Below are 20,911 nucleotides of genomic sequence, written 5' to 3'. Positions count from 1 at the left end.
ATGATTCTTCTTCAAAGGTGAGTCAATATCAGACACAAAACGTTAACTCTTTCTCTCTCCACAAAAGGCTGCCAAAATTGCAACACTTTGTTATTCATTTGCCGTACTTTACTTTTAAATATTTTCTAATCGACCTGTTCAGAGATGTTATGATGTTCCTCTGGGACAGGTGGTAAATCGAACCCAGGGCTTTTGCCCGAAACGTTGATTTCGTTGGATGCTGCCTGAACTGCTGTGCTCTTCCAGCACCACTGATCCAGACCCAGGATGCCTGGTCTAGAGGTAGGGACATTACCACTTAACCAGATCCCTCCCCATCAGCCTTGCATGTTATAGCATTTCAAGTGCTCATGGAAAAAAAACTTATTGAATGGCTTCAATGAGTTTCCTCCCCTGCCAGCTTTTTCTTTAGGCAGTTTATCAGGGAAAGAGGTGTATTTTCTTCTGAAGAAGGGTGTCAAGGACTGGAAATGCTAACTTTCCACACATTTTGGAGTTTCCCCAGCACTTGTGACTGTGTTTTTTGCAACATGCGCTGCCCTGGGAGAAGCTCATTGTCTGCAATGCCATGCAACTTGGGACAAAAGTCCCTGGCGCTTTTGCACAGGGCTCGCAGGCACCACGTGCACCGGGGAAGGGAGGCGGGAACGAGCGCGGCGCGTGCGCACGCGCGCAACCGCGACCCTCACTGGCGGCGCGCGCGCCCACCTCCCGCCAACGCTTCTATTGGCCGCCTGAGGCCCGGATGTAGGCAGGGGCCGGGCTATAAATAGGAGCGGCGCCGGGGCGGGAGCGCAGAGCGGTTTGAAAATCGGGGCCTGGAGGACACGAGGCGGCGATGGTGAGGGAGCGGAATTTTTTAAAAAAAATTTAAAACGAAAGTGCATACATAATAAATCCGCAAGTTCGAGAGAGGAAATGAAAGCAATAATTTCGACGATTTTTTTTTCCTAATCTCATCGTATTTTTTTTAAAACCTCAGCTGTTGTTGTTATTCTCTGACAGGCTGGCGGTAAAGCGGGTAAAGACTCCGGCAAGGCGAAGACCAAAGCGGTTTCCCGCTCGCAGCGAGCAGGCCTCCAGGTCAGTGCGCTCTCCTCCGCTTCCTTCCCGCTGACTGACTGCGGGAGCGGGCGGCTGCACCAGGGGCCAGTCCCGCGCGACACCAGTGAATGCGGGCGGGCGCCGCTCACAATATTTCTTAACACGCCCCTCCCCCCTCCCCCGGGAACTGGCTGCGGCCGGAAATGTCTCTCTTCACGCCCCCCTCCTCCCCCGACACATAAATGTAGTGTTTCACGTCGCGGGTTTTCGGTCGTTTTCCTCACCGCCGTCTTGGTTTTTTTTTTAAAAAAAATTATTTCCGCAGTTCCCGGTCGGTCGCATCCACAGGCACCTGAAGTCCAGGACTACCAGCCACGGGCGGGTGGGCGCCACGGCGGCGGTTTACAGCGCGGCCATCCTGGAGTATCTGACGGCTGAGGTGAGTGTGGGGGTTGGGGAGCGCTCCAGGCCGCGGCTCCATGGACGCGAGGTCCGTCACCGGAAAGGTTCCGGGCTGCTGACGCCTGGTGTGGGTCGAGGACAGCGTTCCGGCTTGGGTGGCGTTGCCGAATGGAAGGTTCCGGTAGTCATCACTTTGTCCCTTGTTGAGGTTTAAGGATTAAATCAGACGTATCTACTTAACTGCGGAAGGACCATGCCTTAGCTGCTTTAGGATTCTTGTTTACTTTGATTCGGGCTTGCTTTTCATGCCCTTTTTGGGAGTGATATTTTATTTATAGTAGCTGGTAGTCTGCTGCATTTCAAACTTTTGGATTTTTGCTTTACTTAAAATCCCCACCATTGGTTGACTCTTCTGAAGTTCTGTCATCTTTGGTCCCTACCCCCCTCTACAACTAATCTCAGTTTTGAGTTTTCACTGACTCCTTCTGTGAAAAATGCATTCAGGGTTCCACATTAATTTCTCTCACTCCAGATGTTGCCTGCTGAGTTTCTCTGGCAAATGTTTTTTATCACCTTTTTTTATATTTGATTTCAGTGTTATGACTTATTATGCCCTTCACTTGATTTGTATTCAATTAGATCAGTTCTTAGCCATGAGTTGGTTTGCCTTTCTGCCAGGTACTCGAGCTTGCAGGAAATGCATCCAAAGACTTGAAGGTAAAGCGCATTACTCCTCGTCACTTGCAACTTGCCATTCGTGGTGATGAAGAGTTGGATTCCTTAATCAAGGCTACAATTGCTGGTGGTGGTGAGTTAATGTTTTTAAGTCATAGCTCCCTGAAAGTGAATTTAGTGAGCGATAGGAGTGAAGAAGACCATTTGGCTTGCTTTCCTTTAGTTGGTCAGCATCGAGTATAGAGGTTGGGAGGTCATGTTGTGACTGTACAGGACGCCTTTACAATACTGTGCAGTTCTGCTCTCCCTCTATCAGAAAGATGCTGTGAAACTTGAAAAGTAAGTAGAAACTATTTATAAAGATTTTGTTTAGTTGGAGGTTTTGAGTTGTAAGGAGAGGCTGAATAAGCTGAGGCCAACTTCTATGCAGTGTTAGAAGCTGAGGGATGACCTTGTAGTGGTTCATATCCATAACTGTTATGGATAGGGTAAATAGACAGGTCTTTTCCTTTGTGTCGGGAAGTCCAAAATAAGAGGGCCTAGGTTTAAGGAGAGAGGATACCTAAGGGGCACTTTCAAGCAGAATGGTGCATGTATGGAATGAGAGAAAATGGTTGATGCTGGTACAGTTACAACACTTGAAAGATGTCTGGATGTGTACATAGGATGGGTTTAACAGTGATATGGGACTAGATTGATTTAATGGTATTTGGTTAGCATGGACTTGTTGGATGCAAGGGTCAGTTTCTGTACTGTACACCTGTCTCTGTTCACTTAAGGTGTTTGAATGTTTTTGTTCCTCTTTCCCCTTCCCTGCAAAACCTTATGCTTCCAGACTGTGGTGTCCTCACTGCTCACTTATCTTGTATTCCAGGAGTCATTCCTCACATTCACAAATCCCTGATTGGCAAAAAAGGACAACAGAAGACTGTTTGATAATGGAAACTTCCTTTTTGGCTCGTTATACTCAGGACTCCATCTCCAAATAATCAGATGTAGAAAGTTGGAGGAATCTGACTGGAAAGACACTGGACTTCTAAAATGTGATTGCATAGACATTTTTATCTCAATAGTATTCGGGGAGGGGTCTTTTTAAAAGTAAAGCTCAATCAAACTTCCGTGTGCACTAGTCTGGGAAAGCCAAATCTGGGACCATATCCTCCAAGGTGGGACTGTATCTAGGTGATCTGGATTTGTTTCCTGGTTACTGCCTTTTCATAGCATCCCTGTTGCAGTGTTTTAAATGCAGGAAGAGCTCACTGCTTGTATGACTTTTATTTTTGAAGTAGATTTAAATCCAGATGGTTTGTTCTGACTGTTTGTTCTGTCTATTGGTGTATGAAGTTTTCAATAAAATGTATTAAATGGCCATCTAGTGTTTTGTTTTTTTTTTTGAGAATACAAGAGTTCTGTGGTTAACCACAGAAATGGAGTTTACCCAGCAATAAAGTGTCATCTTGTCTGTTTTTAAAATGGTGTGGCAGCTGCTGGTTGGAGAGAAAAGAGCTGATGTTCTTGAGTCTACCTGACCCTTTGTCAAAGCTTTGACAAAGGGTCATTTGGACTCTAAAAGTCAGCTTTTTTTATCTCGTTACAGATGATGCCAGACCTGCTGAGATTTTCCAGCATTTTCTCTTTTGGTTTCAGAATCCAGCATTTGCAGTGATTTGCTTTTATCCAGCTATTGCATGGTATTGCTTTTAATATTCCACTGTTACTTCAACTTCCCTGGGTGTGGAACCTGACTTGCCCTGTGTGTGATAGTGTTGCATTGACAATTCACCCTTTTTGGTCCTTCATAATTTGCCATGTTCTGCCTGTTAATTACTTAACTAACATGCAAAGAATGTTTCCTCAATTTGCCCCATAGATGCTTTGACCAGTTTCTTTGTCTTTGTCCTGAAACTATCACACTTCCATATGGTCCTTCCACGTGGTCCCCATCAAACAGGCTCTTATTTTTTTTTACTACAAACCAATCCTGGTCAAAGACCTCATCGTATTTGTTTTTTCAAGGCTGTAACAAGACAGTTTGGTTTCTTCAGAGGTTGATGATGAACTCAGTTACTACACTGGTGAAATTCAAGTGTGGGTGTATGTAATCATGGGAATAACTTCAATACACTGAAATGTAGCTGGATTAAGATGTCAAAGTTTGAGATCAAGTTTGTACTCAACAGTGGACAGTTGAACGCAAGTATGAATACCAGGATTGAAAATAATGAAATCAGTGAAACTTTGTTCTCTTTCTGCTTGATTCTATCTGGGCTTTGCACTGAGTTTGAACCTTTATTATGAAATTACTTTTTACCTTTTCCTCTACTTGAATTCATCATTTTGATCCCTCCACATGCACTTTTTAACAACTCTGCTTGTTTATCTTGCATCAGAACATTAATTTATTCTAGTTTTCATTTGTATGAAAGGCTGCTGTTCAAAGTGTCTGTGTAACTGTTGATTGACTTAACCCTGGGAGGCTTGTTAAGGTGGACAACTTCATTTCTTTTGATCATCTCCGGGATTGGGGGAGTCCAGAACCGGAGGGCAAAATTTTATGGTGAAAGTAGAAAGATATAAATGGGACCTGAGGGATGATATTTCCATGTAGTTCATCTGTGGAATGAAGTGGTAGATCTAGATATGCATCTAGACATATCCATCTCAATCCTTAACAGTATATATGGGCCAAATGCAGACAGGTGGGGCTAGTTTGGGAAATATCAGCATAGATGAGTTGGACTGAAGGGTATGTTCCCATGCTGTGTCTCTATACTTAGATGACTATTTAATGTCCTCACAACAGGTAATAGACCAAATGCTGGAAAATGGGGCTAGTTCGATTTAGTTTATTTGTGCAGACTTTGGGTTGTGGGGCCTCTTCTGAACTGAGATTCTAATTTTGAAATAAAAGCTGCCTGAGTGATTTAAGGTCAGTGACCTCAGAAGTGCATCTTACGAAATAGTTTGTAAAAGGGAATTCTCATTCTTCCTAAATTCCTTTCTTGTGTGGTGCCTACGTTTGTTGAGGCAAAAGTGAGGACTGCAGATGCTGGTGAGTCGGTTGAAAACAATGGTGTTTGAAAAGATACAGCAGGTCAGGCAGCACCCAAGGAGCAGGAGTGTTGACCTTTCAGGCATATGCAGGACTTCCTTTTATTTGCACCCATTAGATAACCTAAAACTCAAAATCTGAACGCTCAAGATGAATGTTTTATGTCAGTTGGTGTAAGATTTGTAGGAATCATAGGTCACCTTTTCAGAGATGTTTTAATCTTTACACTTTATAAAACATTGTTTGTTTCCTATACAATATCTCCTTTGGCAAATAGTCTGACCCTTAATTTTGTAATAGTGCCTTTTCAGTATTGCACTCAGGAGAAGATTTGCAATTTCCGTGTCCACTTTGTCTAAACCATATCGGATCTTTTGTCAATAAAGTCACTTGTTCATCTTAATTTCAGTGGAAACAAGCCCTAGCTGTCCACACGGCTCATTCATTATATCTCTACAGGGGATAGCCTTAGCAAGTTTCAAACCCATGATTGCTAGCACCTAGAATGGAAAGGGCAGTAAAAAGGTGGGAACATCACCTGCAAATCTCCCTGAATGCACCATTGTGGCACAGAGATATGTTGTCACTTTTTGCCCTGACTGTCCTAATTGTGGAACTCCCCTCCTAACAGTACTGGCTGTGTAAATCCCAAACATGGCTACAAGAATGGAGTCCACTTACTTTTCCAAGACATTTAAAGAGGGGCAATAAATGCTGATTGGCATCTTTATTCCATGAATGAATTTTAAAAAACTTTTACCTGTGACATCTATGCACTATTACTGTACCATTAGGAGGCAGAAGGTATAAATTGGGATTGTTCATAGCATTTGGGATTGTTCATAGCATTTATCAAACCTTTGCTGGGATCAGTTCATTGTTTCTAGTCCTTTTAAAATAATTCCACATTTTGAGAAATTTCATCTGCTAAGCACACTCTCAAAACCCATATGCATGTAAATTTAGTTTCCTATAGAAACTTACATCAGGTCATTTGGCCTTGTGTTTGAGAGAGCTCCCTGGAAGAGCTATTCTAAGCCCCCCAGGCTTTTATCCCGTATCACTATGAAATTAGTCCCCTCCATGTCCAATTGCCTTTGGAAGTTTTCATGTGGAAGCTTGACTTTTAACACCCTTTCAGGTTGTGAATTACCAAATGTAAAAACCCTTTGACTGGAAAAGAGCATTTTCTTCAGTTTTATTTCTATTTTAGATCTGTACCCCCTGGTAACTAACTGACAGTTTAGATTAGATTAGATTACTTACAGTGTGGAAACAGGCCCTTCGGCCCAACAAGTCCACACCGACCCACTGAAGCGACAACCCACCCATACCCCTACATATACCCCTTACCTAACACTACAGGCAATTTAGCATGGCCAATTCGCCTGACCCGCACATCTTTGGACTGTGGGAGGAAACCCACGCAAACACGGGGAGAATGTGCAAACTCCACACAGTCAGTCGCCTGAGGCGGGATTTGAACCCAGGTCCCTGGCGCTGTGAGGCAGCAGTGCTAGCCACCGTGTCAAGTTTCTTGACACTTGGTCTGGCTAAAAGTAACTTTAATTACTTTTTTTGCAGAACTTTGTTCTTACATTTCTTTCCTCCTGTGGTTCTTTCTTTTCACCACCACCCCTCCCCCAATTGTGTACCACTTGCTGCATCAAAGCATTTTGAAATTTCATGCAAGTTATTTTATAAAAGATTATTGACATTTATTTCAGATCTATGGCCTCTTGTTTTTTTTTCAAGTCTCACAGCCCCAGCTGGACAGCAGCTGACAAGAGGAGCAATCTCTGGTTATTAAGCCCCAAACTCTGATTTTTCAAAAAGAAATTCAGAAAAACAACTGCACAGCTGCATATTGTGATGCCTGAGATGATGACTTTATTGACAAAAAATTGTCTCAAGCAGATCCTGTAAGCATTAGAAACAACTTTGGTAGGTAAAGGAATATTCACCACTTCCAAAGTGGAAGACAAAGTTAAAAATCACACACGACCAGGTTATAGTCCAACAGGTTTAATTGGAAGCGCTAGCTTTCGGAGCGCTGCTCCTTCATCGTGTGGTTGTGGAGGACGCAATTTTAAGACACAATTTAAAGCAAATGTTCACAGTGCAATGTAACTGAAATTATACATTGAAAAATAACTTGATTGTTAAGTCTCATCTGTTAGAATGACCATGTTAGTTTCACTTTTTTCATATGTAAATCACAAAACCTTTTTTGAAAGTTAAATTCTCAGGTTAACTTCAATAATTGGTGTTACCCCACTATGTGCTGTTGTCTGTGCCATAATGTTTAGACTGATACTAATCTTAAAAAGTGAGTTAACAGAGTCTTACATGGATTTATGCAGTTTTTGAGCAAAGTACAATGTAACCCTGCAAGTACAAATTCACCGCAAAAACGTGTATCTGTCTGGGTGGGGGGGTTGTGAGTGTCTGTGTGTGAGAGAGAGCGTATCTCTGTGTATGTGAGTGTAAAGGTGTCTAAGTGTGTGTGTGTGTGTATAGTGCAATGGTGGTCACCTGTAGTGTGACATGAACCCAAGATCCCAGTTGAGACCCTCTCTATGGGTACCGAACTTAGCTATCAGCCTCTGCTCGGCCACTTTTTGTTGCTGCCTGTCCCGAAGTCCGCCTTGGAGGATGGTCACCCGAAGGTCTGAGGTCAAATGTCCTGGACCATTGAAATGTTCCCCAACTGGGAGGGAACACTCCTATCTGTTGATTGTTGTGCGGTGCCCATTCATCCACTGCCTCTGCTCGGTTTCACCTATTTTCACCAATGTACTATGCCAAACAGACAAGTGGGTATGAGGATGCATCAAGACTGAACTTATATTAGAAAGTCATTCTGCAAGTTTCTGATGTACAGTTACCTAGTGGTTATTCAGTGGTCTAAAAGCAATTTAGGGATTTGAACTAATGATTTGGAGTTATGAGATTAATCACACCACAACACTTAGGGATTAAATAGGGCAAAAAGCTAGTATTAGTAATGGAGACATTGAAACCCATGTGGTTCACTAATGTACTTTTGGGAAGGAAATCTGCCATCCTTACACGGTCTTGTATATGACTCCATACTCACAGCAATATTATTCAAAACAGTATTCACTACTCCCAGTAGTGTTGCCATCACGTCTCTTGACCTTCCCACTTCTAAACTGTCAAACTGCGTGTCCAACATCCAATACTGAAGGGCAAGAAATTTCTTTCACCTGAGGAACAGGAATAGATCATTCAGCCCCTAAAGTTTGTTCAATTGCTGAATGAAATCATGGCTGATTTGTGACCTAACTTCATCTATCTGCCTTTTGCCAATATCTCTTAATTCCTTCGCTTAACAAAAAATTATGTCAAATTTAAAATGCGTCATATAAAACAAAAATTGGTGGCTAAACCCAGCAGGTCAAGCACAATCCATGGAGAGGGTAAAAGGGTTAATGTATAGATTGAGGTGATCTGTAAACTGACTGCACTGTTGGTGTCCTGTTTGTCCTGAGATGAATTTGTGCCAACACTAAAAAGTACAGCAGAAGAAATGATCCTGGATCGGGGAATGTGTAGAATCCGTACAGGTGGAGGCAAGAAATAAGGAGATGAAATCACTGGAAATCACTTATAGTCCACCTAACAGTCGCAGTTTTGTAAGTCAGATAATAAACCAGGAGACTTCTGAGCTTTTCAAAAAAGGTAGTACATTAACATGAGTGACTTTAATCTTCATGCAGGTTTGGAAAATCAAATTGGCAGAGGTAACCATGAGGATTAACTCACAGTGTTTTTGGAACTGTTTCCCAGATCAATATGTTGCAGATCCAAATCAGGGATCAAACTATTTGGATCTGGTGACATGTAATATTGCAGATTTAATAAATGATCTATAAGTAAAAGAAATCATTGGATACAGTTACCATAACATGGTAGAATTTAGGATTCAGTTTGAGTGTGAGAAAATTGGGTCAGAATCAACTGGTATGCTTAGATAAGGGTAATTATAAGGGAATGAGAACAGAGTTTGGGATGACCTCAAGCTTACAGAGGATACAAAGTTTGAGAAAAGCCTGAGATGTATTGGAAGGAGCACTGCATCTTCATCAGGTTTCACCACGAAGGCTTGTGATTTCGAATAAACCTGTTGGACTATATCCTGGTGTCATGTAGCTTCTGACTTTGTTCACCCCAGTCCACCACTGGCACCTCCACATCCTCACCCAAACAGGATTTGAGCCACATCAGGAGGATATTGCATTAAGTCGAGGGGTAACAAAGACAGAAAGTTTCTGTAGCATATAGATGCAGACTTGGGTTACGTCAAGGAGGTGATAATAGACAGTCCACAAGCAGATGTCAGCCATTTGGTCCATTGTATCTGCTCTGACATTCAATTAGATCATGGCTAATCTGACAATCTTCAACTCCACTTTCTTGCCTTTTCCCCATAACCTTGATTCCCCTACTGATTAAAAATCTGCCTATTTCAGTCTTAAATATACTTAATAACCCAGCCTTGACAGTCCTCTGTAGTAAAAAATTTCACAGATTCACTACCTCCTGAAAGAAGGAGTTCCTCCTCGTCTCTGCTTTAAATGGGTGACCCCTTATTCTGAGATTATGATTTTGGTTGTCTTTTGTTGGTTGTTAAAACTTCCACTGATTGTTGCTATATTGCATTTTTCTTTCAATTTGTCACTATCCTTTACTTCCTTGGTTAACTATGGTTGGCGTATCCCCTTCCTAAAATCTTTCTTCCTCATTGGGATATATCATTTTCTTAAACACCTGCCATTGTTCATCAATTATCTTCTCGAATAAACTCCTTTCCCAGTCCACTCCAGCAAACTCTGTCCTCATGTCTTTGTAATTACCCTTATCTAAGCAGCTGTTTCTAACCCAATTTTCTCACGCTCAAACTGAATCCTAAATTCTACCATGTTATGGTAACTGTATCCAATGGTTTCTTTTACTCCTAGATCATCTATTAAATCTGCAATATTACATGTCACCGGATCCAAATAGCTTTGTCCCTGATTGGGATCTGCAACATATTGATCTGGGAAACAGTTCCAAAAACACTATGAGTTAATCCTCATGGTTACCTCTGCCAATTTGACTTTCCAAACCTGCATGAAGATTAAAGTCACTCATGTTAATGTACTACCTTTTTTGAAAAGCTCAGAAGTCTCCTGGTTTATTATCTGTCTTACAAAACTGCAACTGTTAGGTGGACTATAAGTGATTTCCAGTGATTTCATCTCGTTATTTCTTGCCTCCACCTGTATGGATTCTACACAATCCCTGATCCAGGATCATTTCTTCTGCAGTACTTTTCAGGTTTTAGTGCTGGCACAAATTTGAGGTGAAAACTCATCTCAGGACAAACAGGACACCAACAGTGCAGTCAGTCTACAGATCATCTCAATCTATAACATTAACCCTTTTACCCTCTCCATGTATTGTGCTTGACCTGCTGGGTTTTATCACCAATTTTTGTTTTATATAACAGATTTTAAATCTAACACAATTTTTTGCTAAGCAAAGGAATTAAGGGATATTGGCAAAAGGCAGATAGGTGAAGTTAGGTCACAGGTCAGCCATGATTTCATTCAATGATGGAACAGGGTTTCGGGGCTGAATGATCTATTCCTGTTCCTATGAATGAAGTTCCTCAGGGGAAAGAAATTTCTTGACCCTCAGTACTGATGCTGGACACACAGTTTGACAGTGTAGAAGTGGGAAGGTCAAGAGACGTAGCAACACAGAGTGGATGTTGAGAACATTAATGGGAAAAGTGATACTATGTTTTTGAATAATATTGCTGTAAATATTATGGCTTCTGAGGAAGGGTCACTGGACCCAAAGCCTTTAACTTTGATTTCTCTTCACAGATATTGCCAGACCTGCTGAGCTTTTCCAGCAACTTTTGTTTTTGTTCCTGACTACAGCATCTGCAGTTCTTTAATTTGTTACAGGCCAACAGGTTTATTTGAAACTTTTCAGAGTACTGCTCCTTCATCAGGTTTCACCACTAAGGCTTGTGATTTCGAATAAACCTGTTGGACTATATCCTGGTGTCATGTAGCTTCTGACTTTATTCACTCCAGTCCAACACCGACACCTCCACATCTTCACTCAAACAGGGTTTGAGCCACATCAGGAGGATATTACATTGTGTAATAATTTGGAGGTGCCGGTGTTGTACTGAGGTGGACAAAATTAAAAAATCACACAATACCAGGTTATAGTCCAACAAGTTTAATTGGAAACAATAGCTTTCGGAGGGCTGCTCCATCATCAGATGGTTGATAAAGGTGCAGCGCTGCAAAAGCTAGTGCTTCCAAATAAACCTGTTGGACTATAAGTTGGTGCTGTGTGATTTTAATTTTTAACTTTGCATTATGTAAAGGAACATGAGATCTTAAGGAGATATGAGGACACTTGGTGTCGTGTGGCTTCTGACTTTGTTTTAGTAAATACTGCTATGAAATGCTTTGGGATCTTTAAGATAAACTAAATAAGTTAAAGGCGCTCTCCAAATGCAGCTTATTGTTGGCTTCAAGGCGGGTCCGACAGATAAACCAGGGCTGTCATTGGTTCAAAGAGACTGGGCGAGGAGCTGACGATTCCTAAACTTACATTTCGCCACCAAGTGGTTTTTTTTATTTTAAGAAATGATTTTTCCATTAAAGCCGAGCAGCATCGGGGTGTGAGGTGCAGGAGGGCGACTGCCCGGGGTTGGTATTGAGTGGGCTGGAGGTTGCAGGTTGATGGTCTGGGTGTGCAACCTGTTTATTTCCTGGTTAAAGACTCCGGCTAAAGGAAGAGGAGGAGGAGGAGGAAGTTAAACCATGGAAGGGAACAAGGACGAGGCGGAGAAGTGTTTGCAGATTGCCAGGAAAGCTTTCCGGGAAGGAGAGCCGGAGAAAGCGCTCAAATTCCTCAACAAGGCGGAGAAGCTGTATCCCTCTGCCGAGGCGAAAGGTGAGGCTGCAAGTAGGGAAATGGAGGAGGGGGAGAGGGATCGCTTCAGAAAATATAAACTGCGAGAGGGCCCAGGGTTCGAGGGGGAAGGATTTCCCACGGTCAGGGATGGCAGCTTGGTTTGCAATGTGGCTCTGATGTTGCAACAAGCGCTGATTGCACCAGATCCCCCAGCTGTCCATCAATCACAGATTCCCAGGGACCCCAGCTGTCCTTCAATCCCAGATTCCCAGGGCCCCCAGCTGTCAATCAATCCCAGATTCCCAGGGCCCAGCTGTCCATCAATCACAGATTCCCAGGGCCCCCAGCTGTCAATCAATCCCAGATTCCCAGGGCCCAGCTGTCCATCAATCACAGATTCCCAGGGCCCCCAGCTGTCAATCAATCCCAGATTCCCAGGGCCCAGCTGTCCATCAATCACAGATTCCCAGGGACCCCAGCTGTCCATCAATCCCAAATGCCCAGGGCCTAGCTGTCCATCAATCCCAGATTCCCAGGGTCCCCAGCTGTCAATCAATCCCAGATTCCCAGGGCCTCCAGCTGTCCATCAATCCCAGATTCCAGGGCCCAGCTGTCAATCAATCCCAGATTCCCAGGGCCCCCAGCTGTCAATCAATCCAAGATTCCCACCAATCCTAGATTCCCAAAGCCTCCAGCTGTCAATCAATCTGGAGTGCCATAAGGATCGGTACTGGTCCTCTACTTTTTGTTATTTACATAAATGATTTGGATGCGAGCATAAGTTAGTAAGTTTGCAGATGACACCAAAATTGGAGGTGTCGTGGACAGCAAAGAGGGTTACCTCAAATTACAACAGGATCTGGACCAGATGGGCCAATGGGCTGAGAAGTGGCAGATGGAGTTTAATTCAGATAAAAGCGAGGTGCTGCATTTTGGGAAAGCAAATCTTAGCAGGACTTACACACTTAATGGTAAGGTCCTAGGGAGTGTTGCTGAACAAAGAGACCTTGGAGTGCAGGTTCATAGCTCCTTGAAAGTGGAGTCACAGATAGATAGGATAGTGAAGGCGGCGTTTGGTATGCTTTCCTTTATTGGTCAGAGTATTGAGTACAGGAGTTGGGAGGTCATGTTGCGGCTGTACAGGACATTAGTTAGGCCACTGTTGGAATATTGCGTGCAATGCTGGTCTCTTTCTTATCAGAAAGATGTTGTGAAATTTGAAAGGGTTCAGAAAAGATTTATAAGGATGTTGCCAGGGTTGGAGGATCTGAGCTACAGGGAGAGGCTGAACAGGCTGGGGCTGTTTTCCCTGGAGCGTTGGAGGCTGAGTGGTGACCTTATAGAGGTTTACAAAATTATGAGGCGCATGGACAGGATAAATAGACAAAGTCTTTTCCCTGGGTTCGGGGAGTCCAGAACTAGAGGTCATAGGTTTAGGGTGAGAGGGGAAAGATATAAAAGAGACCTAAGGGGCAACTTTTTCACACAGAGCGTGGTACGTGTATGGAATGAGCTGCCAGAGGATGTGCTAGAGGCTGGTACAATTGCAACATTTAAGAGGCTTTTGGATGGGTATAAGAATAGGAAGGGTTTGGAGGGATATGAGCCGGGTGCTGGCAGATGGGACTAGATTGGGTTGGGATATCTGGTCGGCATGGATGGGTTGGACCGAAGGGTCTGTTTCCATGCTGTACATCTCTATGACTCTAATCCCAGATTCCCAGGGGCCCCAGCTGTCTGTCAATCCCAGATTCCTGGGATGGAGCAGTCAATCCCAGCTTCACGGGCCCAGTGGGTGATTAATCCTGGAATCCCAGCTGTTGATCAGTCCCAGATTTCTAGGACCCAGTTCGTGATCAGTCCCAGATTTCCAGGACCCAGCTAGTGATCAATCCAACTATCTGTGGGGACCTAGTTGTAAATCAGTTCCAGATTCCCAAGCCTGCAGTTACTTGATCAATCAATTACTGACCAAGTGCTTTTTTTCCTGGCTAATAGTTATGTGTATTCTTGTTTCTTGTAGCCCTACAGCCTCTCCCCATCCCCAAGGAGTTTACAATAACCTCAGCTCTGCTTATTATGCCAAATGAAAATTGTAACTTTGACTGTCTAGTGGGAGCTTTGCAAGTCAGGTGATAACATAGAAATTGGGAGTAGGTGTTGCAACCCTAATGGCCTATGAGAAGGTGAGGGGTCAGCCTTCAGTAACTATGTAGGCCATATGGATTACAGACTCTTGTTGCTATTCTGATTCAACTGAATACCCAAACAAGGAGCAGGCTGTGGCTATCCGTCCCCTCAATACTACTTCGCAATTCAATAAGATTGCAGCTGATCTGATTATTCTGCAATCTCCAATAATCTTTCAGCTCTATCAGTATTCTACCTACCCCTGCCTTTTGAGGAAGACAGTCCCAAAGACCCATATCCCTCACTCACCTCATCTCTGTTTTAAATGGGTAACCCCTTATTTTGAAACGGTGACCCTCAGTTCTAAACAAAAGTAGATATTGCTGGAAAAACTCAGCAGGTTTGGCAGTATCTGTGGAGAGAAAGCAGGGTTAACACTTCAGGTCCTAGTATTCTCCCACAAGAGGAATACTGTGTCCATAACCACGCTGTCAAAACCCTGCAGGATCTTCAAATACTGTCTGCGGTTTCAAAATAAAAGTGCATGTGATTGCTACAATCAGTATGGATGCAATTTTTAAAAAAATTATTTGTATTTATATATTTATTTTTAAATTATACTGTTTTTCTCCTAGCAGATGAGGTGTCTTTGTGCATCTCTGAGGATGCCACTTCTAGAATTTATGGTTCTTGGAATAGCCAATGAGTACTTGGGTAGGACAAGGTGTTTTGAGCTGAAGTTTCCAGCTCCCTCTTTGAAAGTAATGTTGCCTGATTGTGATGAGAGGGGGGGGAGGGAAAGTGTTTAACTTGAAGGTGACCTTCTGAGAGTCAACGTGCATTGGCAAATATGAAACCAAAACGTGTTTTGATTGGCAGGTCTATCATGCATTTAAGATGCTATGTGCTCAATGTATGGTTACTGGCATTGAGGTAATTTTATTTAATTTGAGACTACCAGTACATTTGAATTCGCTTGTGACAGAATGACAATGTCATTTTTGAACCATTTAGGTGCCTCCGCAGCTAGAATGCATAGTCTATTTATACTTTTGTAAGCCTCCAGAGTACTTGAAAGTCTTGTTTGTTTATGCTTCATCTCTAACAATCTTTCTCCCTCGCGCACTTTCTCCCCTTTGCTGGCTGTGCAGCCAGCTGCTAAGGGGTTGAGCTCTGGAATTCTCTCTCTGCTCCTCTCTCCTTTTGAAGACATTGCTTGAACCTGGCCCCCCTCACTCGGTAGATGCGACTTGTCCCGATGTTGTCTTGTGTGGCTCAACATCCGATTTTGTGCCTTCATGATCCTGTGAAGCAGCTTGGGATGCCTTCATGATCCTGTGAGCAGTGTAGCAGAGAAATCCAGAAATATGAAAGTTATCCAGCTTTATAAGCAATCACACAATTTGTGATATTACACAAACCTACTCTCTGTGATTATGGGTGGTTTCAGATCAAAGTAATTTCTTAAGGGCAAGCTAAATGCATGAAGGAGAGAGAAATGAAAGCATGAGTTGATTGTGGAGGGGTGGAATAGTCTGTTTCTGTACTACACATTCAGTCTTACCGTTGATGTTTTGCATTTAGTAGAATTTTGTTTAACTATAAAATGGGCCACTGTAAAATGATCCACACCCAGTGAAAATACTTAATAAAGGATTGATCCCACTCAGAGGGATAGAGTTTCCAAACTTTTCTGAACCATTGTTTCAAAGACAGTGAAAGAATATGACTGTATTAACCTGGGACCCTGCAGGAGTCATTTTTAAAGATCTTCTCATTATGCAGAAAGCAATTCTTGTTAAAGTCTGTAACAAATACAGAAATTGCTGGAAAAGCTCAATATTTGGAATATTGCATGCGCATCTGGTCTCCTTCCTATTGGAAGGATGTTGTGAAAGATTTCAGAAAAGATTTATAAGGAAGTTGCCAGGGTTGGAGGACATGAGCTAAAGTGAGAGGCTGAACAGGCTGGGGCTGTTTTCCCTGGAGTGTCGGAGGCTGAGGGATGACCTTATAGAGGTTTATACAATTATGAGATTCACGGATAGGATAAATAGACATAGTCTCTTCCCTGGGATGGGGGAGAGCAGAACTAATGGGCATAGGTTTAGGGTGAGAGGGGAAAGATATAAAAGAGACCTGAGGGGCAAACCATGCAGAGGGTGGTACGTGTATGGAATGAGTTGCCAGAGGATGTGGTGGAGGTTGGTACAATTGCAACATTTAAGAGGCATCTGGATGGGTATATGAATAGGAAGGGTTTGGAGGGATATGGGCCAGGTGCTGGCAGGTGGGACTAGATTGGGTTGGGATATCTGGTTGCATGGACGAGTTGGACCGAAGGGTCTGTTTCCGTGCTGTACATCTCTGTGACTCTATGACTTTATGTCTGGCAGCATCTGTGGAGAGAAATCAAAGTTAATGTTTTGGGTCCAGTGACCCTTCCTCAGAACAGCAACTTCTGGTTTTGTTTCTGATTTACAGCAGCTGCAGTTCTTTTGGTTTGTTTATTGGTAAACTCTAATTTGTGAGGCTGATTTCTCCAGCGCAGAGTCCTGAGGGGGGTGAATGACTGATCGTACTGTCCTCCAATCACAGCTTTTAAAGCAAGTGACTAATATCAAATTCCCCTTTAGGCCAATTACTGTTGCAGTTGGAACTTTCAAGAATATTTACTTTGGTGCCACAAATGCAATAGAATCACTGTTTTCAAATAAAGTAACTCTTTCATTTTCCCATACTAAATCTTTCCATCTTCACTGATACATATTGTGACCGCCATTGTTGTAGATTTAAATTTTTTACCTTTACCATTAAATTGACGCATAATCTCATCCTTCCGCCATCTGTACTTCACAACTCACACCCTCGAATTCACTGACTCACTGGCCTTTCTTGTGTCCTCCACTGCAATGTTGGCTTGAGTTCAGTGGCAGGGTCCTAGCCTCTGTTTCAGGAGGCTATGGGGAGAGAGACTTGAGCACTTTGACCATGTGCAGTGCTGAGGGAGTCAGAGGGGCTGTCTTTAAATGAAACATTACATCAAGGTACACATGGTCCTGAAGCAGGGTCACTGGGTCAGAAATGTTGAGTCTCTCTACAGATGCTGCCAGACCTGCTGAGTTTTTCCAGCATTTTCTGTTCTTAATTAGTTGAGGTTGTCTGCCCCTTCAAGTGGATGCAAAAGATCCCTTGGCCTCTATTGCAACTACAGTCTCCCTGGACTCATGAGCAAATATTTATTCCTAAACCAACATCACTCAAGAAACATGGTCCATGGTCATTATCATAATACATCATTCCAGGGGCTTTCTGTGTGAAAACTGATAGCTGCTGTTCTTCCATCACAATGGTGACTGCCTCGTTGGCTCTAAATGCTTCCTGAAAGTGTGAACGGTGCTATAGAAATGTAAATCCTTCCTTTTTTGTACTTTCAGATGCTTAATACCCACAGTTTGGAATTTTCTCCTGAGGAAACCACCTCCAGCCTGGGAGAAATCTACCTTTTTTTTAACTCATTTGTGAGATTTGGGCATCGCTAGCTGGGCCAGCATGGATAGCCCATCCTTACTTGCCCTTGAGAAAGGGTGGTGAGCTGCCTCCTTGGACCGCTGCAGTCCACTTGTTGTGGGTTGACCCACAATGCCGGTAGGGAGGGAATTCCAGGATTTTGACCCAATAACTGTGCAGGAACGGCGATATATTTCCAAGTCAGGGTGGTGAGTGGGTTGGAGGGGAACTTGCAGGGGGTGGTGTCCCTGCTACCCTTGTCCTTCTAGATGGAAGTGGTCATTGGTTTGGAAGATGCTGTGTAAGGATCTTTGGTGAGTTTCTGCAGTGTTTCGTGTAGATAGTAGCAGCAGTGTGTACTGAGGGCCGGTGGTGGAGGGAATGAATGTTTGTGGATGTGGTGTCAATCAAGCAAGTTGCTTTGTCCTGGATGGTGTCAGGCTTCTTGAGTGTTGTTGGAGCTGTCCCCATCCAGGCAAGTGGGGAATATTCCATCACATTCCTGACTTGTGCTTTGTAGATGGTGGATAGACTTAGGGGTGTCAGGAGGTGAGTTACTTGCCACAGTACCCCATGTCTCTGACATGCTTTTGTAAACACTGTGTTTATGTGGTGAGTCCAGTTGAGTTTCTGGTCAATGGTAACCCCAAGAATGACAGTGGGGGATTCAATGATGGTAATACCATTGAATGTCAAGGGGTGGTCATTAGAGTGTCTCTTATTGGTGATAGTCATTGTCTGGCATCTGTGTGGTGTGAATGTTACTTGCCAGCCCAAACCTGGATATTGTCCAGATCTTGTTGCATTTGAACACAGACTGCTTCAGTATCTGAGGAGCTGTGAATGGTGCTGAACGTTGTGCAATCATTGGCGAACATCCCCACCTCTGACCTTATGACAGAGGGTAGGTCATTAATGAAGCAGCTGAAGGTAGTTGAGCCGAGGACACTATCCTGAGGCACTCCTGCAGAGATGTCCTGGAGCTGAGATGACTGACTGTCCACAACCACAACCATCTTCCTTTGTGCCAGGTATGACTCTAACCAGTTTTGCCAGGACTCCTTGATGCCATACTCGGTCAAATGCGGCCTTGATGTCAAGGGTGTCCCTCTCCCCTCCCCTCCGGAATCCATTTCTTTTGTCCATGTTTGAACCAAGGCTGGAATGAGGTCAGGAACTGAGTGACCCTGGGGGAACCCAAACTGGGCGTCGCTGAGCAGGTGCTGCTTGATAGCACTGTTGGTGACATCTTCTATCGCTACACTGAAGATCGAGACTAGACTGATGGGGCAGTAATTGTGCCCAATTTTATGTATTTCAATGACACGGTCCCTCATTCTTTAAGACCACGTATCTTTTCTGATTATGCCCCAGTGAAGCAATTCAAGGGTTAGTATAAATTGCAAGTCAGCTGGTTAGTTAAACATATCTCAGCATCTAGAATTTGCATAGTTTGAGTCTTCACTTCCTAAAACGAATTGTTCTGGGCTGCAACTGGCAATGCTGTTTTTAAGCAGTGTCTTATACCAATGGATTGTGAATGTTTTCTTGTGCCTTTTGAGTAGAATATTGTAAAGGATGTTGTGTCCACAACTGAGTGAGTTTAGCATTTATTCATCCTGTTTATTTGCAAATTGGAACCAGAGAATTAAGAGATTTTAAACGTGAATGGGCTTTTGTTTTCCTTTCTGTAGGAAAGGGGAGACTGAGTGGTAACTAGAGAGAGGGTTTGACAGGGCAGAAAGAGAGAAAATGTTTACACTTGTTGAGGAGTCTGAGACTAGGAGCTGTCAATACAGACACAAATAAATCAAATAGGGATTCATGAAAAACAAGTGAGAGGGATAGAAGGAGATACTGACAGGGTGGGGAGGAGGCTTATATGGAGAGTAAATGCTAAGTGGGCTCATTGGGTGAATGGCCTGTTACTGTGGTTGGAAATGCTCTAACTCGAGTACATCGGATGGATCAGTTTTTGTCCAATGTGTACAGGAGAGTTTCCTGACACAGTATGTCGAAGGGCCGACAAATGGGGGAGGCCACACTGGGTCTGGTGCTTGGTAATGAACCAGGCCAGCTGTTTGATTTAGTAATAGGTGAGCACTTTGGAGAGAGTGATCATAATTCAGTTATGTTTAGTTTAGCAATGGAAAGGGATAGGTACATGCCATAGGGCAAGAGCTAGAGATGGGGGGGGGAAGGGCAATATAATGCGATTAGGAAAGACTTAGGATGCATAGAATGAGGTAGCAACATTCTGGGGATGGGGACAATCAAAATGTGGAGCTAGTTTAAGGAACAGACATTGCACGTCCTTGATAGGTGTGTCCCTGTCAGGCAGGGAGGTAGTGATAAGGTAGGGGAACCGTGGTTTACAACAGAAATTGTATCTCTTGTTAAGAAGAAGGAGGCTTATGTGATGATGAGACAAGATGGTTCAGATGAGGCGATGGAGAGTTACAGATCAGCGAGGAAGGATTTAAAGAGAGAGTTAAGAAGAGCAAAGAGAGGACACGAGCAGTCTTTAGCAAATAGAATAGAGGAGAACCCTAAAGCTTTCTACAGGAATGTGAGGAATAAAAGGATAATTAGGGTAGGAATAGGGCCAGTCACAGATAGAAGTGGGAAGTTGTGTGTGGACCCTATGGAGATCCGAGAGGTGCTAAACAAACATTTCTCATCAGTTTTCACTCAGGAAAAGGAGAATATTGTAGAGGAAAAGAATGAGATACGAGATATTAGATTAGAAAGGATTGAGGTTAATAAGGAAGAGGTGTTATCAATTCTAGAAGGAGTGAAAGTAGACAATCTCATGGGCCAGATGGGATTTATCCAAGGATTCTCCGGGAAGCAGAGGTGTTGGAGCCTTTGGCTTTGATCTTTGAGTCGTCATTATCTATAGGTTTAGTAACACAGGACTGGAGATTTGCAAATGTTGTGCCCTTGTTCAAGAAGGGCAGTAGAGATGACCCAGGTAATTATAGACCAGTGAGCCTTATGTCTGTTGTAGAAAAAGTTTTGGAAGAGATTTTAAGAGATAGGATTTATAATCAACGAGCAAGCACAGTTTGGTTGCAGATAGTCAACAGAGTTTCGTCAAGGGCAGGTCATGTCTCACAAACCTCATTGAGTTTTTTGAGAAGG

General features: G+C 43.3%; 2 protein-coding genes across 2 annotated transcripts in view; both read left to right on the top strand.

Moving 5' to 3' along the window:
* The first annotated feature begins 738 nt into the window (after positions 1–738).
* On the top strand, positions 739–3,490 carry LOC132833215 (histone H2A.Z). Its single transcript, XM_060851295.1, has 5 exons — positions 739–841; positions 1,006–1,083; positions 1,370–1,483; positions 2,125–2,254; positions 2,996–3,490. Exons 1-5 carry the CDS (start codon positions 839–841, stop codon positions 3,055–3,057), a joined length of 387 nt encoding a protein of 128 aa, XP_060707278.1. The 5' UTR covers positions 739–838; the 3' UTR covers positions 3,058–3,490.
* An 8,310-nt stretch (positions 3,491–11,800) lies between these two features.
* dnajb14 (DnaJ heat shock protein family (Hsp40) member B14) overlaps positions 11,801–20,911 on the top strand; it is a 41,111-nt gene continuing 32,000 nt past the window's right edge. Inside the window, exon 1 of the mRNA XM_060851347.1 lies at positions 11,801–12,166. Coding sequence (XP_060707330.1) covers positions 12,034–12,166 — 133 coding nt within the window. The 5' untranslated portion in view covers positions 11,801–12,033. The remainder of the gene's footprint in view (positions 12,167–20,911) is intronic.

Source organism: Hemiscyllium ocellatum, chromosome 36 (assembly GCF_020745735.1).
Source record: "Hemiscyllium ocellatum isolate sHemOce1 chromosome 36, sHemOce1.pat.X.cur, whole genome shotgun sequence".
In the NCBI taxonomy this organism is placed as follows: domain Eukaryota; kingdom Metazoa; phylum Chordata; class Chondrichthyes; order Orectolobiformes; family Hemiscylliidae; genus Hemiscyllium; species Hemiscyllium ocellatum.
Note: the sequence above shows the minus strand (reverse complement) of the source record. Positions and strands in the feature narration are given on the sequence as shown.

What these genes read in the sequence shown, in the direction of transcription:
- LOC132833215 (XM_060851295.1), top strand. An exon ending in CGCAGCGAGCAGGCCTCCAG is followed by an intron (nt 1,084 to 1,369) that starts GTCAGTGCGCTC and finishes TTATTTCCGCAG; the next exon opens with TTCCCGGTCGGTCGCATCCA. An exon ending in GGCTACAATTGCTGGTGGTG is followed by an intron (nt 2,255 to 2,995) that starts GTGAGTTAATGT and finishes CTTGTATTCCAG; the next exon opens with GAGTCATTCCTCACATTCAC.